This window comes from Ixodes scapularis, unplaced genomic scaffold, assembly GCF_016920785.2.
Source record: "Ixodes scapularis isolate PalLabHiFi unplaced genomic scaffold, ASM1692078v2 PGA_scaffold2__306_contigs__length_199485367, whole genome shotgun sequence".
In the NCBI taxonomy this organism is placed as follows: domain Eukaryota; kingdom Metazoa; phylum Arthropoda; class Arachnida; order Ixodida; family Ixodidae; genus Ixodes; species Ixodes scapularis.
In genome coordinates, this window is record NW_024609857.1 from 20,574,806 (window position 1) to 20,602,630 (window position 27,825).

Here is a 27,825-nt window from a genome sequence, read left to right on the forward strand (position 1 = left end):
TATATAACAAAGGAAACTGCGAAAGCAAGGAAATGTAATAAATATTAGATGCGTTAATTAAATTTGCAGTAAATCAAATAGTGTCCTGCGAAAAAAAGGAAAACGGTTAAGCTCATGGTAATCCCAGCACTCTAAAGTAACTATATATTAATGCAGAAGTTTGACTTTTGCACATCAGTCACACAAAATGGTACGGAGGTTAAGAAGGAAATATATGCATAGAGAGTGAGTGCTTAGCACAATAACGATTGAACAAAGTTCCAATAATTATTGTGCATTCAATAAATGCTGTTTTTTGTGTCTGTTGAAGTCCTCATTTTTAATGTTGCGATGACTTGCCGTCAACCTAAACTGTCAAAAAGTTATGGATCAAATTTCACACTTAAATTGAAGTAAAAACTAAAATATTACGGAACCATGTAAAAAACTCAGAAGGTATCACGTGTTTGATCACTTCAAGCATGGTAGGCCACAAAGTATAGCAAACATTTAAAAGCACCACTCCTAAGGCATTTTAAATTACAATGCTGAGCCCATGAATAGGCAGCCGGTACCTTCTTCAATCGTTTTATCTTCCAAATGTTTATTGATTACTTCGGCAAATAAATTTGACGATAAAGTATCGTTTGATAATATCTCTATCTAAGTTACTCATGAATACAGCGTAATTGCACTACCAACCTTACAACAGTTCAAGTAGTGCAATACGAAATGCAGTACAGCACTGCAATTTCTTCAAATATATAAAAACAAATCTGAAAAAATTGAAGCAGAATAAATGCATCCTTTGCAGCAAGTGTATGAGAGACAATGATCTGGCCACAATCGAAAATATAAACGCATTTTTAGAATATTAACTTAACGTATATGCATGTGTGACATGAGTATTGTTTTTCCCTTTTTAATAGACGACTATTTTTTCCCACGCAAACCTTGCAAAATATCTAAAGTATATAAACATAAAGCTATAGCCTGTTGATATTACAGCCACATGATGGTTGTAGCATTTTCGACGTTGAAACCTAGAAGCAGATTAAACTTCGCGGGCATCCAGCATCGTAAAGCAATATCGTTATTTAAATTTCTTACGCCATACAAAGAACTAAGCAAAATTTTGAGCCCCAGTACCTTCCGCGCAGCTATCCATTGCCAAGGGGAGGAACAAAATAAAACACTCAGCCGCCATAACAGTTCGTAAAGCACATTCTCGTAAAATCAACCTCGTATACTGTAGACAACGTGCAACCTCGTAATGCGTCGTTTCCGCTACGAACGCTAGCTCGGTAGATGAGTTCGCACCGTGTACGCGCTAAGCCTAACTGCGAGTCCGTTCGATCAAAATGGGTCCCGAACGTCAATATTTTTTTCTTAGCTACCGTAGCAAAAAAAGAAAGACGGCGAAGCATTGATCGGCAGTGCTTCTACGATCCCTCGTGACACACGGGCCGTCGCCGAAAGAGCACAAAGAACGACTTCGCCCTCAAAATCCGCGCAGAGTGACGAGCCGCGTCTAATAATAGCCGCAGCGACAGGTAACCGGGCCGGCGCTCCCGGGGCCGGGGGAACGAGGGGAAAATCCCGCTTTTCAATGTCACTGCCGCGTTGCATCCGATACGGCGAGCCGACGTCTTCCACTCGGGAACACACTTGCCCGCCGGACGAAGACGAGCAACGGTCGGTAATCCTGTAAAGCGTGCCGCTTGCAGCGCACTGGTGCTCTAGGTGTAGCCCACTTGCCGGAGGCACTTTGCACATCGACGGGAAGAAACATGGTCGACCTGCAAGGACTACCGCTACCCGGCTACCCGACTACGCGGCGAAGACACGGGGGGTATCCGTTTTTTCCCTCCAATTCGGAAAAAGAATGAGGCGAGGAATAGGAGCGAGGCGGACTCACCCTAAGGTCGTCATGGTGACGATGGTGTACCAGAAGGCGGCCGGTATGCTGGTGAAGGTGGTGCTCTTGACGTTCTTCTCGGCGTAAAACATGACCGTGGCGAAAATGATGATGGCCATGGCGAGCGAGAAGACTAGGAAGCCCAGCTCTGAGGCGCAGCTCTTGAGCGTGTAACCCAGGATGCGCAGTCCCTGCGAGTGACGCGAAAATTTGAAGATGCGGAACACTCGGAACACCCGCAGGGTGACGAAGGCTCCGGACACGTCGTCGTTGTCCTTGATGCCCAGGCCGATGTAGTACGGCATGATGGCCACCACATCGATGATGCTCATGACGCTGCGCATAAACTTGCAGCGGTTCGGAGCAGCGTACAGCCGCAGCAGGTACTCTGCGGTAAAGATCATCACGCAAGCTGTGTCCAGGCAAAAGAAGGCAACCCTGTAGCTCTCGCCGCAGGAGCGGCTCTCGCCCGCGCGGCTGTCGTGGCCGCACGGGATGGTCTCCACCACGTTGGCCATCACCGAGACGGCGATGAAGAAGCCGGTGACGTAGTAGAAGACCAGGGCGGCCGTGCCCGTGTGGGGGTTCTCGAAGGCGCGCCACATGCGCTCGCGGATGGTGCTGTGCGCCATGTGGGCCTCCTGGTTGCCCTCGGACATCTTGTCGTCCAGAAGGCGCTCGGCGTTCTCTCGCTTTCTGTCCCTGTAGTCCTCGTAGCAGCAGTCTCCGATCACGTCCGGCACGATGCCGAAGAAGGCCAGCTCCTCGTCGTACGCCATCAGGCACTCGTGCTTCGGGTAGTGAAGCTTCCCCGTCCGGTAGTAGTTGAGGATGTGCCGGAAAATGTCCGGGTCCCGGTCGAAGAAGTACTCGCGCGTCTCTTCGTCGTAGAAGAACTCGCGCTCGTTCGAGCCCAGAAGCGTGTCGGGGAACTTCTCGACCGTGTTGCGCCACGTCTCGAAGCGGCGCCCGCTCACGTTGATGGTGAACTTCTCGTCTTCGCGGCGACGCCGCTCCTTGGTCACGGGCGGCGCCGGCAGCGGGTTGTTGGCGATGGGCACCCAGCCGATGGCCGCCGCCCGCGCGAACGGCAGCCAGGCCGCCACCGACGCCATGCCCCCGCCGTCCCGCTCAGGGGACGCCCGGCTCGCCCGACCCGCCCCCGGTGCTGCAGCCGCCGCTTCGCAGGCCCGTGCAGCGGGTCGCCCGGGCCGACATCTTGGCCGTTGCTGCCTGCTGCGCTGCCGGTACCGCCGCCCGACCAGGCACGGCTTCACTGGCGCGACGCCGCTCGGCGGCAGCGCGCACTCGCCGCCCCGAACCCCTCGGCGCCCGAGCGCGGGGTTCGCGCAGAGCGGCCGCCGCAGGGCGCTGCGAGCGCGGTGCGGAGCGGCGCCGGGCGCCCGCAGCGCCACGACTGCGGCCGCCGCGCGAGGCTCGGGTGTCTGCTACGAATCGTTGGCTGTTGCCCGCCGGATTGACGGCGCATTGCCCGTTAGGGTCCGGGCTGCTTGCCCTCGCTGGCCGACGAAAGGGTTGAGTGGACGGCTGACCGACGAACTCGGCGAACGTGCGGTGCTTCTGCGCGTCGTCACGGCGATGCAAAAACAGAGGCGTTTGGGCATGTTTCCTTACTTTGCTTTAAAATATCATCCCGCTTTTTTACTGCACTTTTTTTGTTCCTTTATCGTGCATTAGGCAAACAAGCGTTCCGGAGAAGAGGAAAGTGTGCACTCGTTTTGTGACGGGTAAAGGGTTTAAGCTTAGCTGATAAAATATGAGACGACACATAAACGTCAGAAACACGCTTCGGGACTCGCCTATTTGGTTCGTAAATCCGATTAAATAAAATATAAATCTTGTTTTGCGGCATCCGTGTTTTCATGCGCGGCCACGGGGTTTCGAGCAAAATGCAAACCGCACGCTCGCTCGGTTGACTACTGGGCCAGCGCTAAAACAGACGCCACGGAGGTTAAAAATAGCGACGTAAAGAAAGCAAAAAAAAAAGTAAGCTGACCGGAAAATATAATACGAGCAAACAGTAGCTAAAATAGTACCAGCAACACTTAATGATGCTCTCACATGTGTTACACAATACCATGGCGAAAAATCCTAAACTCATGCAACGTGCTAAAAATGTAGATCTGTCGCCTTTTTTTTTTCTTTTTGGGCGCTCGTGTTATACGGTTTGCTGCGTAATCGTTAATTTATTGTTATATTTCGAAAACGTTATTTCATTTTTTTTTTTTTTACTTATGAGACCGTTCACTATGACACTAGAAAGGCCGAGATATTATCAGTGTTTTACAGAAAGGAGAAATAGAAAAACTCAACCCGGTAAATAGACCAAAATTGCAACGTAACGACGCCTATCGTCCTTGTGCGTTTTTTGTCACCGGTTAAACCAATCATGTACAAGAAAAGCGCATAATCACAGCATATTCCCTATGCGTGATTGGTTAAGCCGGTGATGTCGAACGCGGAATAGGATGGATGAATGGATGTTCATGGCTACACCCTTTGTAACGGGCGGTGTCTTGCGCCCCCTAAGTCAAAGAAGACAAACTGGAATAAACACGAACGCTATGACGATAAATTTTCTGACGCTGCCCCATTTTCTCCATCGAAATGTAGCATCGACTCTGCTAATACTTGGTGCGAAACGGAGTATAAGAAATGACGAAACAGAATTTAAGAAAAGAGCTAAAAAAAAAAAAAAGAAGACTCGCAGAATTGATGAGTATATTGCACAACAACAACCGTACTAAATGAAAAATAAAATTGGTCAGAGTACGCGTTTTCGTGAATATATTCATCGGGAGCTCTTCTCTCGCGATGTAATCGTATTCCACGGACAAGCGCGTCTCCGAGAAAACGAGGCTCGGCTTACGTCGCCTCGACAGTTACACATAGTCGCGATGATCCGATCACAAACCTCCGTCCCCTCAGGTAGCGGGTCTCGCTAATACAGGAACAATGCTCACCTTTCTCGTACGCCCTCGTTGTCATATCCCCGAACGTAAGCCAAAATGGTTTTATTCGGAAGAACGAGCATTCCCGAGAATAAATAAGCACACTCATTTTATTTCCTTTATTCCTATTGTAGCGTCGCAAATCGGTGTCCCTCTTGCCCTTTTCTCCCAACCTGTTTTTTCCCACTTTTTCAGCTTACCAATTTGAGTGTGCACCATCTCATAGTTTATAAATAAGCGTGTTGTCGCGTAGCAGCTGGAAACACTCACATGCAGAGACACTCTTTTTTTTTCTCTCTTTTAATAGCGATGTATTTGCGAATGCATTGTCTCTCAATCAGCTGTGCAGCATCGACGTGACGTCAGAAACGCGAGTCTAAGTGTAACGTACGACTTTATCTAATCTCAGTTAAAAGCCTAGTTGTTTCTTTAAGTCTTACTCTCATGACGATTTGTGGTTTGGTGTGATCTGTTTCTCATTCTGCCCATCTTGCTCGGCCCAGTGTGGTCTGCAGTATCAAATAAATAAATAAAACATTGTGCCCTTAAACTTTCCGGACGGACACGAAAATAAATGCAAATGCCACCGGTTCTTTTTATTTTAATTTTCTGAGTGGAGAAAAGAAGTGACGTCTTTTGGTGGGTTTAGAACGCTTTGAGACGTCAAACATATACAGCGTGCCAGTCTGCCAAAACGCGTAAAACGTGAGGAGTTTCTCCCTGCAAAACAAGACAGAAGAGGCACGAAGATGTGAGGGGGGGATCACTTGGGCTACGAAACTCCGCCCCAGCTGACGCAACAAATGTGGCTACCAAACACCATCTCAGCCACGAGTTCTTCGTTAGCTGCAGCGCTAGTAGATAATAGACAACAACAACAAAAAACGCACCTTTCAAAGTATTTTATCTTGCCTCTCTCGAAGGCTCAGTCTTCATTTGTAAAAAACCAGAGGATTTTCAAGATCCATTCAAAGGGCAAGGCGGTCATTGCTAACAACTAGCAGACGACCGCCAGAGCTCGACGTCCCGACGCCTGACAATTCTGCTCTCTCTGTGCAAGGTGCGGACGAGCCTGCTAGGCTCTGGTTAGAGGATGCAATGGGTAGACAAAGAATGCTTGTGTCTAACCATTACGTATGTCCTCCAATCAGAGCTTGGCGCAATGACGCCACTGTATCTCTGCGCAACCCGCAGTTCAAACTTGCTCGCCGTGCTGGGAAAATGTGCGAATGCCCTTGAAAACGGCTCATAACAAAGGCGACTGGATTTTAGCCGCTTGTCGGGCCTTCTATACCTGTTTTAAAGCGGCAGAAGGCTCCCCTTCAAAGACATCCCTTTGTTCCGCCAAAAACCTCGTGTGGGTCTGTGAGAAGGAGAGGCCTTTATTCGCCTTCCGCGGGCGATGCCGCGTCATCGTGAGGCACGAGCTGCCACTTTCAGCAGCACCCGGAGGAGGCTGGTTTTCTTCGTGGCCAGCTGACCTTGGACTGCAAATCAGTAAAGAAACACAAACAGAACGCTCACGACGGGAGTAACCCCAGTCGCTTGCAACATCCGGCGGAAGCGCCTCTCGCAGTGCGTAGCTCCCTTTCAAATATCCGCCTCCTACGTCAACGCCTTCGAAAGAAGAAAACGAGAGCCTGTCGTCCATACTGCGCCAAAAGCCAGCAGCGCTGTGATTTTTCAGCGGCACCAGCATCGAGACAAACGTGGCGTCAGCGATGCGAATGACTTTCTATTGGTGACATGCGGTACCAAAAGCGTCGCTGTGCCGGCATTCGCGATTGGCCAAACGAAGAAATGAATGAATTTTACTTTCGTAGACGGAAATAAGAGTAATGTCACACTGTCAACTTTGACTGGGTTGGCTACAGAACGCGACAGCTCCGAGCTTCCATCGTGCTTTTTTTATTTTATTTTTTAGACACACCGTCGAAATCGTACTTCGCAACCGACGATAACTACCAAAGATTACAACTCGTGACGTCACAGCGAGGCAAATCCTGGTCATGATGTCGCGAACGGGCACCATAAGTGGACTTTACCGTCACACCTCGGCGCTAATGGTCATCGACAAGGTGATAACGGCCGGGCGTCTCCTTCCGATGCCTTCTGCATGCGCTGATTGCCTTCCATCGTGTTTTGACTGCGCATGCGCGCGCGGAGAAAGAGAGACGCCGACGCGCTATCGAGGCCAGGAAGCTCGCGCAGGAGACGGTACAGCTGAAGGACCTCCCTGCCGTTCTAACCCTGTCGATGATTATAAAAAGGCTCGTGTCCGTTCTCATTCTTCTACGAAAATCCCTTTCGTTGTAAGAGACGTCAACCAGCATTGTTTGCGCACGTGCCAAACGCAGCTCGCTATAATCGGACGCGAGTTAAGAAGGCGCCCGAATACACACCACCGTGTACCAGCCATGGCATTGAATCGCTCTGCGGACCAACCAGGAAAGTCAGTGGCCATGACGAGTTATGTGACGTCAGCGCGACGCGCGCCTCGGCGGGGCACTACTTGCGCATCGCGGAGGGACAATGACTGGCGGTAATGGGGTACCCACACGAAGGAAAAATCCGCCTCTTTCCTCCGTGGAGCGCACATCACGTGAGACATACGTCATTCCTTTTTGACGCCTCGCGGCGGCGTTCTCTTCCGTGACGGAGGCGGCTTCGTACTGTTAGCACGAGAGCTCCGCAGGTGGGCGGCGGAGCCGAGAACGGATTTTCCCGGGTTGCTGACGTCACGACAGCCGTCCGCGGAGTTCTCCTTCGTGTGGATACCCCCTTATGAAGGTGTGAGAGGAGCTGCTGGCGCGTTCTTAACAATTGTATCCGAATATAGACGCTTTCAGGCAGCTGTGCATGGGTGCCGCCATAACCGAACTTCAGTTTTTGCTTCTTCTTGTTTCGTTCGCTTCACTTCACCATTAGCACAGCAGGAGAGGTTATTGCCACTCTGGGTGCTACCGTGTCGTTCTCCCCAGCATAGGCCTTTGTAGAGGCTTGTCAACGCCCGCTTCAGGGGCTCGGTATCTCGGTAAGACGAGAGAAGGTTGGCAATGGTGGCGGCTCAATCTGGCGCGTGTATAAAGCGTCTAGAGCAACCTCAGCTAGGCTAACTACGCTATAGTAACATTAGTTACGAAGTATTATTGCTTCATCTCAGCTCAAGTCCAGACTCAGCCGACGCTACGAGCGGACGGTACCAATAAGACAGCGTCAAAGGCGCACCAACATGGTGTTCGTCATGTTTCTGTACGTGCTCTATCATCGCTTAACCAATCATAAACAAAAATGGCCCAGTAACTTGCGTTTATGCCGCCGCTTGATTAGTCCCATTAGCTCGCAGCGTCGCCTGCGTCTGGACTCAGGCTGAGACGAAGCATAAAAACACGCAATGCTGATAATGATTGATTGCGCCGAGCAAACGTTGGCGAGCGGTGTTGGCTGGTTTGTCGTCTAAGGCCTATTCACGCAGCAGCTTTCTACTACTTGTATCTACATTGCGCGAACTAACGTCGAAATGCGACCTCAAGTTAGCGAGACACGACATTCCTGGGAGCGATTGTAACAATGGCGACGGTGCCAGGCACAAAATAATTGTGATGCGCATTAAATAGTTAATAACACCTCAAAACCAAGGGCAGCCCAGCCACAACCGTAACAGACGCTGCGATTCGACGATGACAGTCAAGCAGCTTCAAAAGTGCATCGATCGTCACGACGTTCGTCGTTTTTTGTGCATTTGATACCTCAGGCTAAACTAATCACGCACGAAAATAAAGAAACGAAACGCAGGATCAAGGCTAGGTGGCGCAAGCTACCGCCTATTACAAAGGGTACAGCCAGTAACATCCATCCATCCATCCATTCAAGGGGCATTCACTGTGCCTGATTGGTTTTAGTCGGCGATAGAAAACGCACAAAAATGACGATCACCATGACAGTGCACTTTTGGTGCTGTCTGATTGGTTCCATCGGATTGGAGCATAAGGCTATTTCCGTGTTCCTTCCAGGTCCAATTAGCTCTCTTATTTCTTGTAGTTCCTTCTAGCGTAAGTTTTTTTACAATTGGTGTTGATTTGTTTGTTGTTGTTTTTGTTTTTTTTTCTATTCCAGCCCTAGCTATATATCCGGCGCACATTGGCGGACAAATAATGTAGCCGTATCTGAGCGCTCCAGAATTAAAAACAAAAGAAAACACCTAAAACAAAACAAACACCGTCCTAGACGCTGCCTTTGAAATGCAGCTACGTCTCGCAACTCCTTTTTTTTTTCTTCTTCTTTGTCTCCCCCAACGCCTGGCACGATGATTCTCCGAGGCCAGACTTCACTTCCAGATGAACTCACGCGCCGGGCATCTTCTCTCGGTGCAAACTGCATCCTTGGCAGATTCTAAACAGGCGAGAGCGAGCGGGCGACGTCATTTGGAGAACTCCTCAATCTACTGACCCGGTTTTCCTTTGCCTTCACAATCTCGCCGAGTGAATCTCGTTGACTCGAGAGGCTGTTCTACGGGAACGCCTATTCCCGTCTTGCGGCTTTCTTTCTTCCTTTCTTTCCTTCCCCTCTCCCCTTCGTTTTTCGCGCTCTGCACCTTCGTTCACTCTTTATCGCCTTCGTTACCCTTGCTTGATGGCCAACCGAATTGCACAAACGGGGGAACCAGGTGCACTATCCCACAATCCCCATCGCTCTTCTTATCCCTTTTTTTTTTCGGGTTGAACCCAGAACGTGCAAGTAGTAGGCAGCTAGGGAAAAAGAGAGAGAGAGAAAAAAAAAAAGTAACGCAGGCAGACTGGTGGAGATTATTCGTTCGCGTTTGCTGCTCAAACAAGATGCGGGATTGGCGTAAATGAAATAATCAGGGAAGCCCGTTATCTTTCTCTTCTTCCCCTCCTTTGTATTTTATACCTTTTTTTTAAATTTTGTTGCTACGCGCCGAGAAGAAACACGAACCTTCTCTAAATGAACGAAGCAATGCTGCAGCATTAAAAACGCACGTTCAACCGCGCGTGTGGAGTAAGAAAAACCACACTGCAAAGTCCACCCCCCACCCCCTTTCTCCCAAACCCCAATACCCGATTAAAATAGGACAAGTAAGAGAAATATTCACGTGAACGTGCAAAAGCCTGCATTACATTAACAGAGAGCACGCAAATGGAAACAGCCAAAAGCACATTGCGAACCGAACTACTTTTGGGGGCAGGCTGTGTCAAAATAAAATTGAGACAAACAAAAAAAGAGGGAATTAGGTTGGAGGAAAATGCTAAATGAAAGAATGTGCAAACAAGAAGAAAATATGAAGAAGGGGGGAGAAAAGCATCGCAGTTGGCAAAAACGCCAAAGCGTTGCCTGCTGAGACTCCGCAGCGGGAGACCCCAGGCGGTCACCATGGCAACGAGGAATGACGTCAACGAGGCCCGACGACCAATCAGCGGGCGCGCTTGCTCGCGCCTGAGGAACGTTTCTGCTGCGCGCGCTTATACGGGACTGCGGCTTCTGGGGCGGATTTTTTTTTTCTTTTTTTTTCCCCCCGCTACACACTGAATGCTGAGTTCCGCGTTTTGCGTCGATTTACTCGGGAACGGGTGTTGGTCACCTGCTTTGTTTCCTGTGCAATGTTTGAAAGTTTGGTTTTCCGGATGCCCTTGAGTCTCTCATCACTTAATCCTCTTTTCTTTTTCTTTTTTTCTTTTTTTTAACACCCGCTGCACTAGCACGAAACAAGCAATTTTAAAAACAAGCCGCGGTAATACTGCTAATACCTCGTACAAAATCTGTCTGACCGAATTTCGGGCGCATGCATGTTGGCAGTGAACAGCGTGTATTTTTGTACGGAGTACAAAGCAGTGCGACTGCGAAAGCCCAGTACGGTCGTCGATGAGCGCAAAACGAAACTGGAAATGCCGCGAATGGGAGTCAGCAGTGCAAGGAGATTTGTTCTTGGCGTTTCTCGCGCACTCTGAAACAAGAACGGCTGTCAGCCAAACAAAATGCATAAAAGGAAGAAGTATGACAGCTTTAGACGACGAGATTGTTGTGCCGCGTCCTCGGCTCCGACAACCCGATTAACAATCCACGAGAAAAGCGAGCAAACAAACGAAAAGAGGCGCTAAAGGTCCGTCGAGAGGCCGCAGTCGGAAAAAAACAAAATACGTCTTAGCGTTGCAAAGTGGATCTCAGCCGTACGTCACTTGAAATGGCCGGGAAAAAAAAAAGAAAAAAAAAAGCTTTTTGTGATATTAAAAAGCAACAAAGCTGCGCTCTCAATATGTAAATCTTCCATTTCTTAAATGTTCTCGAAATCCGTCAGTAAATTTGGTGCGCGTGCGTGCGTGCGTGCGTGCGTGTGCGTGCATGTGCGTGCGTGTGCGTGCATGTGCGTGTGCGTGGGTGTGCGTGGGTGTATGTGTCTGTGTGTGTGTGTGTTTACACAGCGGGAGGTCAGTGACCCCAATGGGCACCTGGTGTCTCCGGTGTGGATGAGTCATTTTGCCAATGCGGTGGTGCCACTGAAAGCCTGGTGTCATTAAAGTGCATCACGCAGTAGCGATTACGCGGCCGCAGGCGGGTACGATGCTCACCCAGATCGAAACGGATAGGGCCGGGGAAATGAACCCAGATCCCTCTGTTCTCCAGTGCGAGCTTTCACTCCATAGGTGCTGCGATGCGTTAACGCATACACGGCCACCGTTCCCCCCCCCCCCCCCCCCCCCCCCCCCTCGCAATCCGTCCCATAAAATATAGAGGACAAAGAAACCCTGACACGACTAGACCAACTTTATAAGTAAAAGCCATTTTTTGTATAAACCTTACGACTTTTTTTAACGTCCACATTATGCATTTTTTAGCACTCGTCGTTTATTCGCTTCTGAACAACCGAAGCGACGTTATGGCTACGTGATACCAAGCAGCAACTGAGAGCAATGTGAAGTAGTACTAGAGTTGACAAGAGAGCTCGTATTTAGACTAGCAATTTCGGCGAGAGCTTTAAAAAAGTGAACGATACAAGATGCATACGAGCATTCAAACTAAGCTCACCATCAAACACGACACCGAGATCTTTTATTGTCCGAACACAGTTTATGATAGCTTTGGTCTACAAAGCCCGAATTGCGACTTGCGCATCCTGCGCGCGTGCTCGACATTTAGACATCACGGTGCCATTTATCTTATTCGGGACTCTCGTTTTTTTTTATTATTATCATTATATTCCCGATGTCATAACTCTCAGCAGATTTTATTTCTCTTCTAGTTTTGCATTCGAAACGATTTTACTGGGCTCGTAAACCTACTTGGACAAGCGCGATGTTACGAAGCAACAACAACAAAAAAAAGAACACAAACTTAGCCGCGCTCCTTCCAACTTTTATAAGGACTTCGTCGTGGGGAAGTAACAAACCCCGCTTGACCTTTTCATTTAGAGCGCGGCCGCCGTCCAGCGCGGCGAATTTCCGTCTCTCGCGGAACGCGCGGAGGGTGCACGGATGGAACGCTCGTTAGATCCGCTTTCCCGCTTAACAGGCTTGCGCTGCGGAAAAGCCGACGGGTTTTTGCGCGGCGGCATGCGGCGGCGAGCTCCGTCGCAACGCCGACGCCTGTTACGCACGACGTGCCGGACACGTTCCAGACAACGCGTGACCTTTCGCGGTGTTATCGCCGGTATTACCTCCTTGACAACGATTGGTGTGAAAGGTGATGCACGGTTAGAAAACTGGAACACTCGTGGAGCAATGTTAACCTTTTCGAAAACTCCAAAAAGGCGAGCCTGGGAAAAAAAAAAAAAACACTCCGCCGAATATTTTTTTTTAAACCTTGGTAACGTAGACGGAGGTCATTTCCTAAAGGGGCAGTCACACTGATCGTGCATCATAAAAAAACAGTGGCATCCCACACTGCCTGGTGATAGTTAGGAGGAGAAAATTGGCTTAGAGGGGCGTGAGGAATCATCTGTGTGTCTTGATTAGGCCTAAGCTAGGTGGCGCAATCTACCGCCCGTTACAAAGGGTACGGCCATTAACATGCATCTATCCATCCTGTCTGCAGACACTGCCTGAGGTGCTTTCTTTCTCGTATGACGGTCCTCTGTTACACTGATCGTACAGAAACCATCAGCAGGCGTGTTCGGAGCTTAGTATGAAGCAAATATGATTCGAACAGGCGTGTCACCTGATAGTTATGTCATCGTGCCTGCAACGGACACGGTGTTGTTGTCGCTTCTTTGTATATATATATATATATATATATATATATATATATATAAATTACTTCAATATCTTGTCTGCGACTTATCAACCCAGTTAGGCTAACTTATTACGGGGCTCTTGGTTTGTAAATAGCTAATGACGTAATTTTCTTCTTTGACAGGGGTTGAATTAGGCGCAAACGTACGCTCGACTAAATGTCTGTGTGCGTGTGCGTGTGCTCGCGTGCGTGCGCGTGTGCGTGCGGGCGTGTGCGCGTGTGCGTGTGTGTGTGTATGTGTGTGTGTGTGTTTCCGTGTTATAGAAGCAGGCGGTCCGCCTCGTCTTAACTGGCAATGAAAGCATCCTTCCCGCGCAATCCGCAAACCGTCGTGTGTTGGGCGACTGAAATATCATAAAAACAACGTTTCATTTGAGCCTTATAGAAAAAAAAAAAAAAAAGTGCGCCCCTTTCTTGTACAAGCGAAGCATGGGCAGTAGTAGCGCAGAATGTAATGTGCGCAGAATCGCGGTGGCGTTGCGCAGAGGGACTTTGGGCCGGCTCGCTACAATCAGCGTCTTAGCTGTGACGATATGAAAGAAAGCACTACCAAAGCTTGCGGGAGGATGCAGTGTCACGTGAAGTGGTGCCTCAAGCACACGCGCTCCCCCCCCCCCCCCCCCCGGCTCGGCAGACTTTCCTTCGCACAGTCTAAGCTAGGACGCTGAGTCTAGCACGCCGGCCCGTACGCGCTTGCTGCCTCAACCGCACGAACGTCGTCATGCTTAGCGTCTCTGAAAAAAAGCCCCCCCCCCCCCCCCCTTCAAAGCGCGAGTGCTCCAAGTTCACGTGTCCTTCGGTCGCACACCCCAACCTCGACCCCGCTATCTGTCGCGTTTCCTTCGTTCCCTCTTTTCACGGGATAGTTTTCTTGCCCCCTCACTTCCATGCGGCAGCGACAGTGACAGACAGCTATGACGAACAGCCGTGGAATGTGGCATGCCGGTTGGCATGCTACTTGCACGCCTCGTGCTTTCATTTACCGCAGAAATGCTCTCGCGTAATTGTTTTCCTCCTTACTTATCAATTAGTGACGGTTCTTGCTCATTAATGTTCCTAATGTTTTAGTCGGTGATAAGCACGCGCCGCTCGAATGAAACCATTTTCACGTGTAACCCCATCTCCTGGCTCACCGCGTTCTCCTCCAGAAAGGAATTGGATACAAGACGTATTTACGCTTTCTAAAGCCGCGGTCACGGTTCTACTACATTGTACAAAAGACAGACTGCAAACGCTCCCTGAGGCGTGACTCTTTCTTTTGTTTGGAGATCTTGTCACATCTGTCATACAAAACAGTGTCTCCAGACGTGTTTGTAAAACACACGTGTGAAGCTTGGAACGTGCTGCGGGCGTGTTCGCAGGTAATTCCGTCATCGTGTCTGCAACAAACAAGGTTCTCTTTTTTTTTTTTTTGGAAAGGGGGGGGGGGGGTATTATGTACCAGCAATGCGGCATAACGGGCTTGGGTCACCCTATGGTCACGGCCAGAATTGGAACGGCGAGGATGAATCTGAGTTGTCCCGCCGTCTCCAGCGCGAGTCTCCAGCCTTCAATTACAAAATGCAGTCAGTGCGCGGCCGAGCTGGTGCAAGTTTATCGCCATATGTATTTAACCCGAGAGTGGGGTAGTAGTAGTAAACAATATTTATTTGCCCAAGCATGTGTTAATGACTGAACGGGAGGCCCCTAGGGTCGCTCCGCCAGCCACCCCTCAGACGGCGGCCTGAACCCTCTGGGTTTTGGCGGCGTCTTCGGCCAGCTGGACTAGTTGGTTCTGCACCGAGGGATCGGAGCAGAGGAGTAGGGTTTCCCAGCTCTCCTGGTTGTCGATCTTCTCCAGTAGGGGGTGCGACTTGCGGTCGATCCTGCTGCACTCCCACACCATGTGTCGGAGGTTGGCGTGGCCGCCGCAGAGCTTGCAGTTTGGCTTGTACTTGTCGGGGTACCATTTATTGAGTAGGGAGGGGCTCGGGAAGGAGCCCGTCTGGAGGCGGCGCCATGCCATCGACGTCCTCTTGTCCAGCGAGGGGTGCGCGGGTGGATAGCGTAACCTCTCGCCAGTGTAGTGATCTAGAATGTCCCTGAATGTGACCAGCCTGTCACCCCCCGAAAAAAAAAAAGCCAGAGAAGGGTCCAGCGGTTCCCCGGCCCGGTGAGCGAGTTCTGGAGCCGCGCCATGTGCCTTCTCGTTGCCGGGGAGTGACGAGTGCGCCGGTGTCCAGATGAGCTGTACTTTTGTTGACGTCTTCTCGGGGTCGCCCAGGACCTTGAGCGCGGCTGTAGAGATTCTTCCTTTGGCGAACTGCCGGATGGCTTGCTGCGAGTCGCTGACGACGACGCGTGCCTCCCGGACTCGGATCGCGAGGGCAATGGCCACCTCCTCCGCGACTTCCGGTTCCGACGTCTTGATACTGCAGCTCGAGATCACTTCTCCTTGTTGGTTGACCACTGTTGCGACCATGGCGCCCCCGCCGGCTCTAGCAGCGTCCGTATAGAGGACAACCTCCGCGATGCTTAGCCGTTTCTGCAGCGCCTTGACTCGCGCCGCTCTGCGTTCCGCGTGATGCGTCGGGTGCATGTGCTTTGGGATGTTTGGTATGACGAGGGCTTCCTTGACCCGTCTAAGGACGTCGGCCTTCTCCCCTGTTTGCCTCTCGTAGCGGATTCCAAGGCTGGCCAAGATGTGGCGGCCCCGTGGCACTCTTCGTCAGCCTCTCCAGCTGCTAAACACGCTGAGCTTCTATGATCTCCTCTACCGTGTTGTGCAGACCTAAAGCCGCGAGCTTCTCGTTTGAGGTGGAGTCCGGGATGCCGAGTGCTCTCTTGTAGGACTTTCTGATGAGACAGTTGAGCTTGTTCGTTTCCGTGAGGCCGAGTCTTAGGAAAGGGAGGACGTACGCCAGCCTACTGACGACGAAAGCGCGTACCAGACGCACGAGGTTCTTCTCCTTCATGCCATAGTTTCTACCGGCGATTCGGGAGATCCCCCTCCTTCCCCGAGACTGGGGAAGGAGAAAAAAAAGCTTTGACAGCGGTAGAATAAAAATAAAAGACGTTGACAAATCTCTGTAATGCGAAACTAGAGCACAGTTCCTAAGGAGGAGGAGAGGAGGGTACGGCGGGGAGGGTATACACCTCCTCCTCCTCCGTACCCTCGGCTCCTCCTCTACTCTTTCCCTCCTCCTCTGCTCCTCCTCTCCCCTCCTCCTTTCCTTCTGATCTCCTCCTGCCGCTGAAGTTGTGCCTGGGTGACGTCATTTTCTTCGCTAAATTTAGCGGGGAAACGGAATTGGTGTTGAGGCCACTTAACGTCCCAGTTTCCCCGCCAAATTTAACGGAAAAATTACCCCGCTAAGTTTAGCGGGAACATTTCCCCGCTTACTTGAGCGGGAAACTTAACCAGCTAAATTTAGCGGGAAAGTATTTCCGCTAAGTTTAGCGGGGAAATTTAGACGTCCCATAATGCTACGCCGACGGCGACGCCGACACCGATGCCGACTCCAACGGCGACGCCGACGCCACGCAACCCGGAAACGGGCGCCTAAGAGCTGCGCTCTAAAAGAAACAAGGACAGACAACGTCGCTAACTCGGCTAAATATTTAATTTCATCGCCCTCCTTATATACACCAGCGCGCGGCCTCGACGTTGCCGCGACGCTGCAGCAGGGGCGGACGCTCCGCGCGAATCCTGCGCACGCACATTGAGCCCGTGGAAACTGCGCGTTTGACCAAGACTCGGGCGGGCTTGTTTGGAAACAGCGCGCTGGCCTATGTACAGATCCACGCGGAAGAACATCCTGTTTTCGTTTCAAGGACACGCACAAAATTCACACTAACACACACACACAAAAAAAAAATTTACACTAGGGTGTCACGTGGGTTTTGAGCTCTTACGCGTAGCCAAAGCATAGCGAAAGACAACGAGCTCGTGCCGGAGGCCGGTCGTGCAAAAGTCAGTGACTACAGTTGGTTCATGACGTTGTTTATATAACAAACATCAACTTTTTTTCTTTTTTCTTTTTTTTGCTAGCGTCGAGCGGCGTGTACGACTATTTCTGTCTTACGGATATTCTTTCATTTTATTTTTTAGAGCTAACCACATAACCGTTTGTTTACGTCTTATAAACTGAAAACTGCCCATGTGCAATATGTTTCAACAGCCATTGCCCACGTTTCCAAGCACTAACGACTTACATGTTTGAACATACTCGCGGGACATATGCCACGCATTATTTCTTTCCTCGAGAATTTCCCCGTTCGCGATCGTGTCGTAGAAAGCATGGGAACAAAATATAGTAACATTCCATTGGACTGTTGGAAAGCGTTTTAATTAAACTTGTCACCGCTACGCGTTTATTCTTCTTTATTTTCTACTCATATCTGTATTCGTGCTTTATTGTGATTATTGTTATTATTAGTAGTAGTAGTAGTAGCAGTAGTAGTAGTAGTGGTAGTAGTGTTATTGTTCTTCTCTCATCATTCTGATTTCCATTTTTTGTAATCCACACCTATGACATATTTGAAGCATTGTACTTAAATCACCGTTTCAGTAGTGAGAAATACGGTAGTTACGTTCAGGTACCGATTCAGAATCTGTTTGAGTCACGCGCATGTTCGCTCAACGTCTAAGCTCGTTTTATATAATATCTGGTGCCCGAATATTTTATTTCAAAGTTATCCGGACCTTCTGAAATGCACCAAAATAGTAAGGAGACGTCGAAATCGTTAACAAATAACTTCGGCGAAACGTTCTGCGACCTACGTTTACAACCTTGTATTTCCACGGCCAAAATATTACTAGATTTCGGTGACGTATCCAATAAATGTCTATACTTCGTATAACCGTTTAGCACCTTCGACGCTTCAAGCTCGACGCTACAAGCAGAGCATGGCTTTCATGTTTACATGCGTGTTCTGTCATCGCTGAACCAATCATGTCCACGGAACGCCCTGCGACCTGAGGTTTTCACGCTGCTTGATTGGTCACACTACTTAGTAGCGTCGGCTCCGTCCGGACTTAGGTGAAACGAAGTAACAAAGCTTCGGGCTCCAGTCACTAAGTACTATCACTAAGTCACTAAGTAGTGAAAAAGTAGTCACTAAGTCACTAAGTAGCGAAAAGAGACGTTTATTTTGACACAAAAATGTCAAAATAAACGCCTCTTTTCACTCACTGCCTAGCCCACAGTTCGCCATACGCGGCAGACGGAACGCGAAAGTGTAAAATTAGGTGGGGTTTACTGTTATTACTATTTTTTATTATTTTTTTATTAAATTAAAATTTAAAATAAAATTTAATGAAAATAAAATTAATTTAAAAAAATTAATTAAAATTAGGTTTACTGGACTACTTCGTAAACTGTTCCAGTGCTGCAAAAAGTACCTGCACACCGAGTGACGAAAGGAGTTTAACGAAGAGGGGCATCGCACTTCGGTGGGCATTGGAAGAAGTCACCAAACGGCCTATCACCTAAAAATGACGGATGCCGGGAGCCATTTTTTGGAACGCTGCACAATATTTGGGCACTGAGTCTTAGACCTGGCCTCAGGCTGACGCCGTCGTTAGCAACGTCACGAAAAGCTTGGCCGCCGAACGTGCAATAAATTGCGCTGCTGAGAGCCTCTTAGGGCGTGCTGGCAGCAATCTTTAACGACATTACTCTCCACACTCTCAAGTCCGATACTTTTCGCTGGCATTGAGTCATCCTGTCGTCGTCCGAGGTTTGACGTCTTCCCTCATTTCATTTTGTAGGTTCGGCCGCCAAAGAACGATTTCATGAGAAGCGGTTCAACACTCGGACGGTCTTCGGTGACTATTCGTAAGGCTCCGGTCTCAAGGCGGTCGTATTAAATAAATAGAAAACTTGTTTTTTTCTTTAAATCTTGAAAGGCATATTAAGAAGAAGCTTTGCTAACATATTCCCTGTGATCTTAAGTAATACAAGAAAAAAAGTTACAGCCATATGTTAATCATTCACATATATAATTAATTAACATATAATGCAACTGGATTTTTTTTTATCCTTTAACACTCAAGATTTTTTTTTTTTTATCCTTTAACACCCAAGCCTGGGATTTTGCTAAAACAGTCACCCGACTGTTTCACCCCAATCGATTATTAGATTGATGCTGAATCACTCCACGGGCGAAAAAAAAAGTGGTCGCAGACATTGTTTTAGGGTGCAACACGTTCTTGAACTCACACTACAGGCATTTGCGACACGTGACACGAAACGTTGAAACGACACCAAACGTGGACCGCCAAATTTAGCGGATTTTGCTGCCTCGACGTACGACATTCCTTAACCTACAATAAATTTGCCCAGAATATACAAAACAGGCTGGAATTATTTTTGTTTCTTAGTAATCTGACTTTCAAAAGCTGTTGTTAGAAAAAAGTTATCGTCTTAAAATTTGGTAAATACATTTCCTGCTTCCTGATCTCTCTAGCACTTCTGACTTTCAATACCCCTTTAAACAAATCGATCGTTTTTTTCTTTTTTTAAACCCATCATAGACAGTCGAAGGTTAACGAATGAAACAGTGAGGACATATCCTCGATCAATAATAAATCAGAGCTGCCTTTACACGAATTGAGACAGTTTTCTGTCAGGCCCACCGACCTTTCCAAATACCACGTGACCTGTAACCTTTAACTAAGCTTACTTCCGCGTTCAAACAAGCGTCGTGTTTCGGGTGGCAGTAAGCGTTCTATTGTGGCAATAAGGGTTCTCGCCTATCGTCGTCTGTTACGCGATATTACGAGACCCCGAGGAAACGTTCTTCCCCGGAATGGCTTTGGGCCTAGATCACGCGTATGAAAAAAAAACGACGTACATTAAATCAACAAATTTTTGTTCTTAAGCCAGCGCGCCTGAAAGAGCTCCCCAATTTCTGGAATGATGGGAACAATCAAAATGGAGGCCGCGATAATTTCGGCAACGCCGATCGAGTTTGTAGGAAGGGGAAGGCGAGCACAAAAGAAGTACAGTTGTGTGTGTGTGTTTTTGTTTTGTTTTATGAGGTTCAGAAAAGTAGCCGCCCCGCACAATCGAAGCCTAAAAACAGCCTCGAGAAATCGAACGGCTCGTGTCTGCCCGTCGGTAAACGGCAATCGCTGTGCACTGGGCAGCCGCGCCATACATTGCACACAGAGACTCGCGTGCCATGTGTTCGAGGCTGCAGGGAGTATTCACTGGCGGCCATTGCTGTGGCCGCGACTGCCGAGCGCGTGTTGATGGCGTTCTTGCACAGTCCTTTTGCAACGTGCATTCCGCACCATCCAGATTGCCGTTCTTAGCAGTTTAGTCATGTGAGCTCGTTCTGAGCATGTGCTCGAAACATCGCCCTCAAATATGGCGTCCAGTGAAGGCCAACACGCGGCCCTGACGTCACGCTGCTGCGATGACGCGGTTGTCGGCAAGGCGCATGCGCGGGCAGAGCGGGGCTTGAAATGGTCACGCCTCTTGCTTCGTGATTCGTTCTTTGGCGTTTGTAAGGGATTTATGCCGCAATCTTATTGGCTGCGGAGCGATGATGAGATGCTCGCCACGCCTTGCGGCGCATAAAAGTTCTTCGTGACTACGCGGGCAGAAACTGAGGGAGAGGAGGAAACGAGAGCGCGTGGGGACATCGGAACGCCGAGCTCTGACAGGAATGACTAGTGGGTAGACATAAAACTAGCTGCCTTTGTCTCCACTACACTCGTCCAACGCGTTAGAACGCGTTGGACGATACGTTCGAACGCGTGTTCGCGTTCGAACGTGTTCAAACGGTGCAGTGGGGAGACAAAGACAGCTAGCTTTGCATCTACCCACTAATCAAGGGGTGGCCAGATGGATATAATCAGGGAGCTATAAAAAGAAAGCAGGTTTTCTTCTTTTTTTTTTTTAATGAAGGCCCCAATTAATAGTCAATGTTCATAGAACCCGGAGCAGGAATCCGTTTTCCTATTATTGCCTCCAGTTTTGCGGGAAAAAAATAAATAAAACTCGCGTCTGCTTTCTTTCTCAACTTGACCGGACTCGGCCACCAACATGTAAAATCACGTGGCCGTGAAAGTATGCCTTTCTATACCGGAAACGGAAGTTCTCTCGGTCACGCGAGGGAGCCGCGTTGGACACGAGCACTGCGTCACATGGACGTACGCGCTCGTCTACGATCCATTCGTCGACGAATATTTGAATTCAGGTTCGTGGCCAATGAGTGTCGTGACGGCACTTATTATCATTTGCGAGGGACAAGTTCCAAGGCGTGCTTAGAAAACACGGTGGACGCTTGGAGTCATCGCACCGGTGCCCAAGCACGTAAGGACCACGTGATTTCTCGTTCGCTTTTGCGCTGAGGAGGAAAGCCAAAGAGAAAGAAAAAAAAGGCGTGGCACTGTTTAAAAAAAAAATTGTACTGCTCAGTTTATTACCCCGCTGAATTCCACTCAGAAAGCGATGTATGTTTCCCTTTTGCGAGTTCCCATTCGTAAAACTAGGGGACTTTGTCCAATGTGCGAATGATGGCAAAAACCTGACAAAACACAAGCGGACTTTATTTTCTGTCTTTTATATTTCGTGGGCGCGGGGTAGATTTACTAGGGAGCCGCGGGCCCCACTCGGGCTCCCGAAGAGCCGGATGAGGCTCGCGAGCCGTGGTTTGCCCACCCCTGAACTAAATCATTCAGGTCAGGGCTCGGCGTTCTGGCGTGCCCGTGCGCTCTCGTTTCCTCCTCTCCCTCACTTCCTGCCCGCATAGTGTACAGTTCTGTCGCAGCTACCTGCACGAGCGCGTGGCTTTCTTCGGAGAGAACGCGCGCGACTAAGACGCAACACAAGGCCAAGTACTCTTGCAGCAGTGCAGGGCTGCAGCACTAAAGAAACTTCGCCAGCCCTGACAATGTCAGACAGAAATGTCTCCCCTAGTAGTTATACCGATGCAGGTAGTCCTAAAACTCTGAATGACCCATTCGATTCCGGTGGTCTTGCGCCAGAAGTGTGCGCCCGTGCTCGACAGAGTGAAACTTTGGACAGCAATGGCGCGATTACGGATTCACGGGCGGATTCGCGCTGCCGGCGAGCGGATTTTGGAGCCGGGTGGCGAAATCGCCTCGTCGACGGCGGAAAATCTGGACATCGGTCCAGGATACCGATCCAGATTTTCCGCCAGCTTTGAGCGGACCTCGCCAGCCTGCTCCAGAGTCCTCTCGTCGCCGCCGAATTCGCGAGTGAAAATGCGCCATAACGCGCGTTCACACTGGCGTTCGAATCACAACCGCGAAGCGGATCCGCTCGTTTTCATCCTCAGATGCGTGCGAAATTGTATTGGATCTTCAAGTAACCACGTTCGGAACTGTCCTGCGAATTCGGTTCAACCACCAGCGTGAAAAACGGTGTTATAGGCATGTCCTGAAGACGCAGTCTTACATCTGACGAAAGACACGGTGTTCCCCTGCAGATGTGACGTCATAATCATCTGCGGATACTCATCGCGTTTGCTTCACACGTATGCGTGCTTCAAACATGTCTGCAGACAGTTGCTTGTATGACGAATGGGATGGGCATACAGGGAACAAACGCTCTTCACATCTGCAGATTGCCTTCCCGGTCACGTACCGGCGTGACCGCTGCTTTCAAGGGTCATCGAGAGATGGCGCTGCATACCGTCCCCGTGAAAGCCTATAGTCTCACTGGAACGATAAGAACAGCAACCACCGACACAGCGACCAACCACAATCCGGTGCAGCGTGTACCTTCCGTCAGGCTTGCAATCAATCACTCGTGCCAACTTCATGAGCACCAAGAAATGCCAAACCTGCCGGAAATGCCTTCGCCCGCAATGCTGCACACGTTCTTAAGGCTAGTGGTCGTTGTCAGTCTTAGCTGCTTGTCGATCGGAAAAAACAAGCATCCCCCTGTGCCGTGAGTCGAGCACGTCCTTGTCGAGATAGAAACAACAACAAACCGGAAACCAGGCCAGCGACAAATTCGTATTAAGCTGCGGTCAAACCTGCTAGTACATCCTACGAAGAACAGTCTGCACAAACAGCGTCCGATGCGTGTTTGTTCCCTGTATATGACGGTCTTGCCAGATTGTTCGTAAAAAAAAAAACTTTCTCGAGACATGTCTAAATCCTTTACGTGTATGGAGCCGACGGGCTCCGAACATTCCTGCGACGTGTCCACAGACGCCTACGTAATCACGCCTGCAGTGAAAACCGCGTCTTTTGTGCATGTCTGAGCACTTTGTACAAGTCTTTACATGTCTGAGGAAAACGCATTTGAGACGATGAGTTGAAGATGGTGAGGAAATTTATTTAGAATAATGGTGCAGGGTGGCTTCATTTAAAAGTATCTACCAGCAAAAGCGACTCAAATACGGTACCTTAAACAGAGGATCTGAGATAGGTAAAAACCCAGCTTCCCCCCCCCCCCCCCCCCCCCCCCCAAACAAAAAAAAAATGTTTGCGAGGAAGGACCGCAATTTCCCTGGACGACTCACGCGTACGTGCGAGTGCAAAACGAGCTCGTCCAATTAACGAGCCCGCTTAGGGGTGCCGTGCTGTCAGTAACTTAGTTCTATAAAATTAATTGTTTTTACGATTAGCCGTAATTGACAGCGCACACGACGCTTGACGCGCTATCATCGGCCCGCAAACATCGCGCAGAATTATCGCAAAAAAAAAAAAAAACTGCCTTACAAAAATAATTATCTTTATTTTCAATGCTCTGATCGTTTTCATTAAGTTAGCCGCACGTGAAAGAAAAATACATCGAGGAAACGAGAACAAAAAGCAAACAAAGACAAATATTCAAATCAGAAATGAGTGTACTGCCAACGAAAGAAAAAATTACACCTATGAAAGACAGGAAGCAGCTTAGCCTATACTTAATTAACAACGTGCGTTTCTTTCTTTTTTTAAGCTTGTCGCTTAATTTAAAAAAATTTAAAAATACATCGTTCATTCGACAGAACGTCGTGTGTCTGCATACTAAAATATCGCGAAGATTGCAAAGTGAAAAATAAAATAAAAAGGTAATTAAAGTAATAAGAAAACATATTTGGTAAATTGGTGCTTAGCGTATTTCATAAAAACAATACACTTACAATCCCGAGTCAAAAAAAAAAATTTAACTCGGTGCTTTTGCACGCTCGCTGTCGTGAAAATGCATAATGTGGCTCTACAGGACCGCAGTGAAGCGAGTTTCGAGATTTAATCATTTAAAGAGGCTATACTTCCGCAGTGTGTTGAGCAAACATGTTTTCTTCGCTGTGTCAAAACTAAATGTGACAGATGAACACGACAATTGATTTGTTAAGAGTAACGTAAACAATATTTTGTGAACTTTGCGTATATATTCGATCTTCCTCTCTGCTGAACAAAGGAAGAAGAGAAAAATGTTATCAATCTTTTTCTCGTGTTTCTTTTAGTAAATTTCGTATTTGTTTTGTGTGTGTGTTTTTTTTAATTCCACATGAATGTTTTTTTAAATGATTCTTTACGTCCACGCTGTCGAATAAAAAGTTCAGCGTAAAGTAAGTTAAAATTCAGAATAGTGTCCAGTGCTAACATGCAATGAACTAGATTGAATAATTACGCCCAGACTATTTGCTTCATCCCATAAACATCATTGAGCAAAGTATTCAGGTAAATGTAGCTGAAACAGGTATAGGTAACGACAACATCGAACATTCGAGGCACAAAAAAAATTGAACATAAGAAAATGTGAAAGCAGAGCAGATTGTTGAATTGTGACGAGATGCTTAGATGCACCGTTCTGAAGGACACAATTGAGAGATTGTGCCCGCAGACAGTGCCTAGTTTGCTGGAGCTTGCAAGCAAAATCCTTTCTGCATAACCGCAATCATGCCTTGGACAGTGCTACTCACAACTCGTGGTGTATAGGCAAGTGGTATATTACTTTGAAGAGCGATTTCACACTAATTTTATTACTGCTGTTCGAAAACATATTCAAACTGGTTACCTAAATCTTCAACTTTGAAACTCTAACCAAGCTTTATTAAAAAGCAAAAATCCCGACGTTTCGGAACCAACTCGCTCCCTTGACCACGGGGGACTGTTTTTGTCCCGCGGAACGGCCTGCCCACGAACCCGAACACCCCCGAGTGTTTTCCGGATTATCCCTCTTAACCCCGAAACGTAGCTGCTGGGAAGGGTCCCCGTCAACCGGTTTATGTTGCCACGTGTGCATTGAATATGCCACGACTCCAACAGGAGGCGCCTCCGCCAGTTTTTCTCCGTTCCGAGGATGGAGCTGTTGTCCAGGTCGATGGAGTGGTTCGTCTTCTCGACGTGTTCGGCCAGCGCGCTTCCCTCCACATTTTTCTTCGCGATGTCGTAGCGGTGGCGCCGCAGGCGCTCTGGATAGTTTTTCGTCTCCCCAACGTACGACGCGGGGCAGTCACCGCAGGGAATTTTATAAACCAGTCCCTGTGCCCTCTCCCTCGGGGGGCGATCCTTTGGCAGGGGGAGGAGGCCGCCGATGGTCGAGACTGGCTTGTGTGATACCGCTATGCCGTACTGTCGCAGTACTCGGGCGAGAACCTCGCTTGTGCCCTTGATGTAGGGTACACACACGCGGGTGGAGGGAGGGGGGGCGTCTTGGGTTGAAGGGGTGCGTCGAATTTTTTTGATCGTGCTTTTTACAAATCTAGCTGGGTAGCCATTCTTCCGCAGGTCTTGTTTGATCGTTTCGATCTCTTTTCGAAGGGTCTCCTTTGATGTGCAGACCGTGATCGCCCGTCTGACGAGTGCCGAAGCCACGGAAGACTTATGTGTCCTAGGGTGGCTTGAGGAAAAGTCCAGGTATCGGCCTGTGTGTGTCGGCTTCCTATACAAACGGAAGTCCAGGCGGCCGGACTTTCTCACTGCACAGACGTCTAGGAAAGGGAGACAGCCATCTGATTCGTCCTCAATCGTGAATTGAATCGCTGGCTCGATGGAGTTGAGATGTGTGTGGAGACGGTCGATCTCACTTGTCTTTACAACACAAAAGCAGTCATCGACGTACCGCAGGAAACACACGGGTGCTGGGGAGAAAGTGTCCAGGGCTTTTCTCTCGATCGCCTCCATTACGAGGTTTGCCAAAGTGACGGAGACCGCAGCACCCATAGCCGTACCACTGGATTGTCTGTAGAAGCGGCCAGCAAAAGAAAAATAAGTACTAGATAGGCAGAATCCCAGTAGACGGCAAATCTCGTCCACCTCAAGGCACGTTCTTTCGGAGAGTCTCGTGTCAGAGGGGAGGGCCTCCCGCGTCACAGACACTGCGAGAGGCACAGGCACACTTGTGAAAAGCGACACGACGTCGAAGGAGACAAGGCTCTCGTCGTCCCGGAGTTCGAGGCCCGATGTGAGCTCGATGAAGTGTCCAGAATTTTGGACGTACGTGTCGGTCTTCCCGGTGCCGGTCTTCCCGGTTTCTTTTCGGTGTAGGGAAATAGAAGTTTTTAGAACCCAGTCTCACCTAAATCTTGCTGTCATGTCAACTACGACAATTATTGAGATCGTTATTTTACGCAATAATTCAACACCGGCAGCTCAGATCAGCGAAACCTCTGAGCTGCAGGTGCCGAACGTTTCGTTGTCTCAAAATTCACGAAACCGAACGGACTTGAAATTTTATTCGTTGAAATCCGCATGCCAAATAAGACGAACAAATCGTACTAACTGCATGACTCAGCATAGTGACAAAAAAAAATAGAATTAAAAAAATAGTGTTTATTCAATTACTCTCGCGGTTCGGTACTAATTCGGTATAGCAATAATATAGGTGTAGTTAAAATTACTTCTTGCAGTAACGCGCACAAGGTTGCTTCATTGTAAGTTACAAATTTCTTAATCAATTCAAAAATGTATGTCCTTTTATTAATAAATTTGTGTATGAGAACCACCGGCCGTCACCTTCATTCGTAGACGTGCGGAGCATTAATTATGTTACCTTAAGGGGAGATTTTCTAAATTACATTTATAACCCGAGCGTTACAAAGCTTAATTACCTTCTGTCCACCGTGAGGAACCCCGAACAATTTAAGAAACAGGAACAAAAACAAAATATAGACAGGTATTAGTTGACGTAATTATTCGAATAGTTTATTACGGCATTTACGTCGCCTGCTGTTGCTCCGGTTGTGGAAACTTGAACTAAGTAAAGAAACGTAAAAATTTCCATTCGATTATACGTTATAAGAAAAAGTAAATAAAAAATAAAATAAAGAGTATAACAAAAAGTTCTTCGTTCGGCCGTTTTAATTCATCCTTGGTTCGATCTTTACGTTGTTGTGTTTTTTTTTTTTTTTTTTTTTCTGTTACCTTGGTTTTCACCTTCGTTATATAATTTTATTTTGGTCTTGCGTATTTTAGCTCAGCTGTTCGGTTTCTTTGCTCATGCTTTTTATATTTCTTCTCTTCCAATCCCGTTCGCCGTCCACAAATTGTTGAATTCGCGCGGCATGGCTTCTAATTAGATGCATTCATCATGAAACATCCTCGTCACGCTACTCTCGAGAAACATCTAGAACACTTTTTTTTTCTCTCTTGGGTTTATTTTTATTTAATTTTGTTTGTTAATACTAACGTTACGGCTTGGTCTTCATGTAGCGAATATTCGGCGAACAACTGACGAATTTCACGTCCGACGGAGCGGCGTAACAGCCGACGTTTTGACGGCACGGGTATAGGCCCTTACAACTTTATAGTTTTTT

General features: G+C 48.4%; 1 protein-coding gene across 3 annotated transcripts in view; it reads right to left on the reverse strand.

Annotated features, from left to right (window-relative positions):
* Positions 1-3,234, reverse strand: part of LOC8024605 (potassium voltage-gated channel protein Shal) — a 312,928-nt gene extending 309,694 nt beyond the window's left edge. Inside the window, exon 1 of one of the 3 annotated variants that reach the window (XM_042291762.1) lies at positions 1,898-3,231. In XM_042291762.1, the coding sequence (XP_042147696.1) occupies positions 1,898-3,012 (1,115 nt within the window). In that variant the 5' untranslated portion in view covers positions 3,013-3,231. Of the gene's footprint in view, positions 1-1,897 lie in introns of all 3 variants that reach the window. The other 2 variants (XM_042291763.1, XM_042291764.1) reach the window with 2 other exon arrangements.
* Between the last annotated feature and the right edge of the window lie 24,591 nt (positions 3,235-27,825).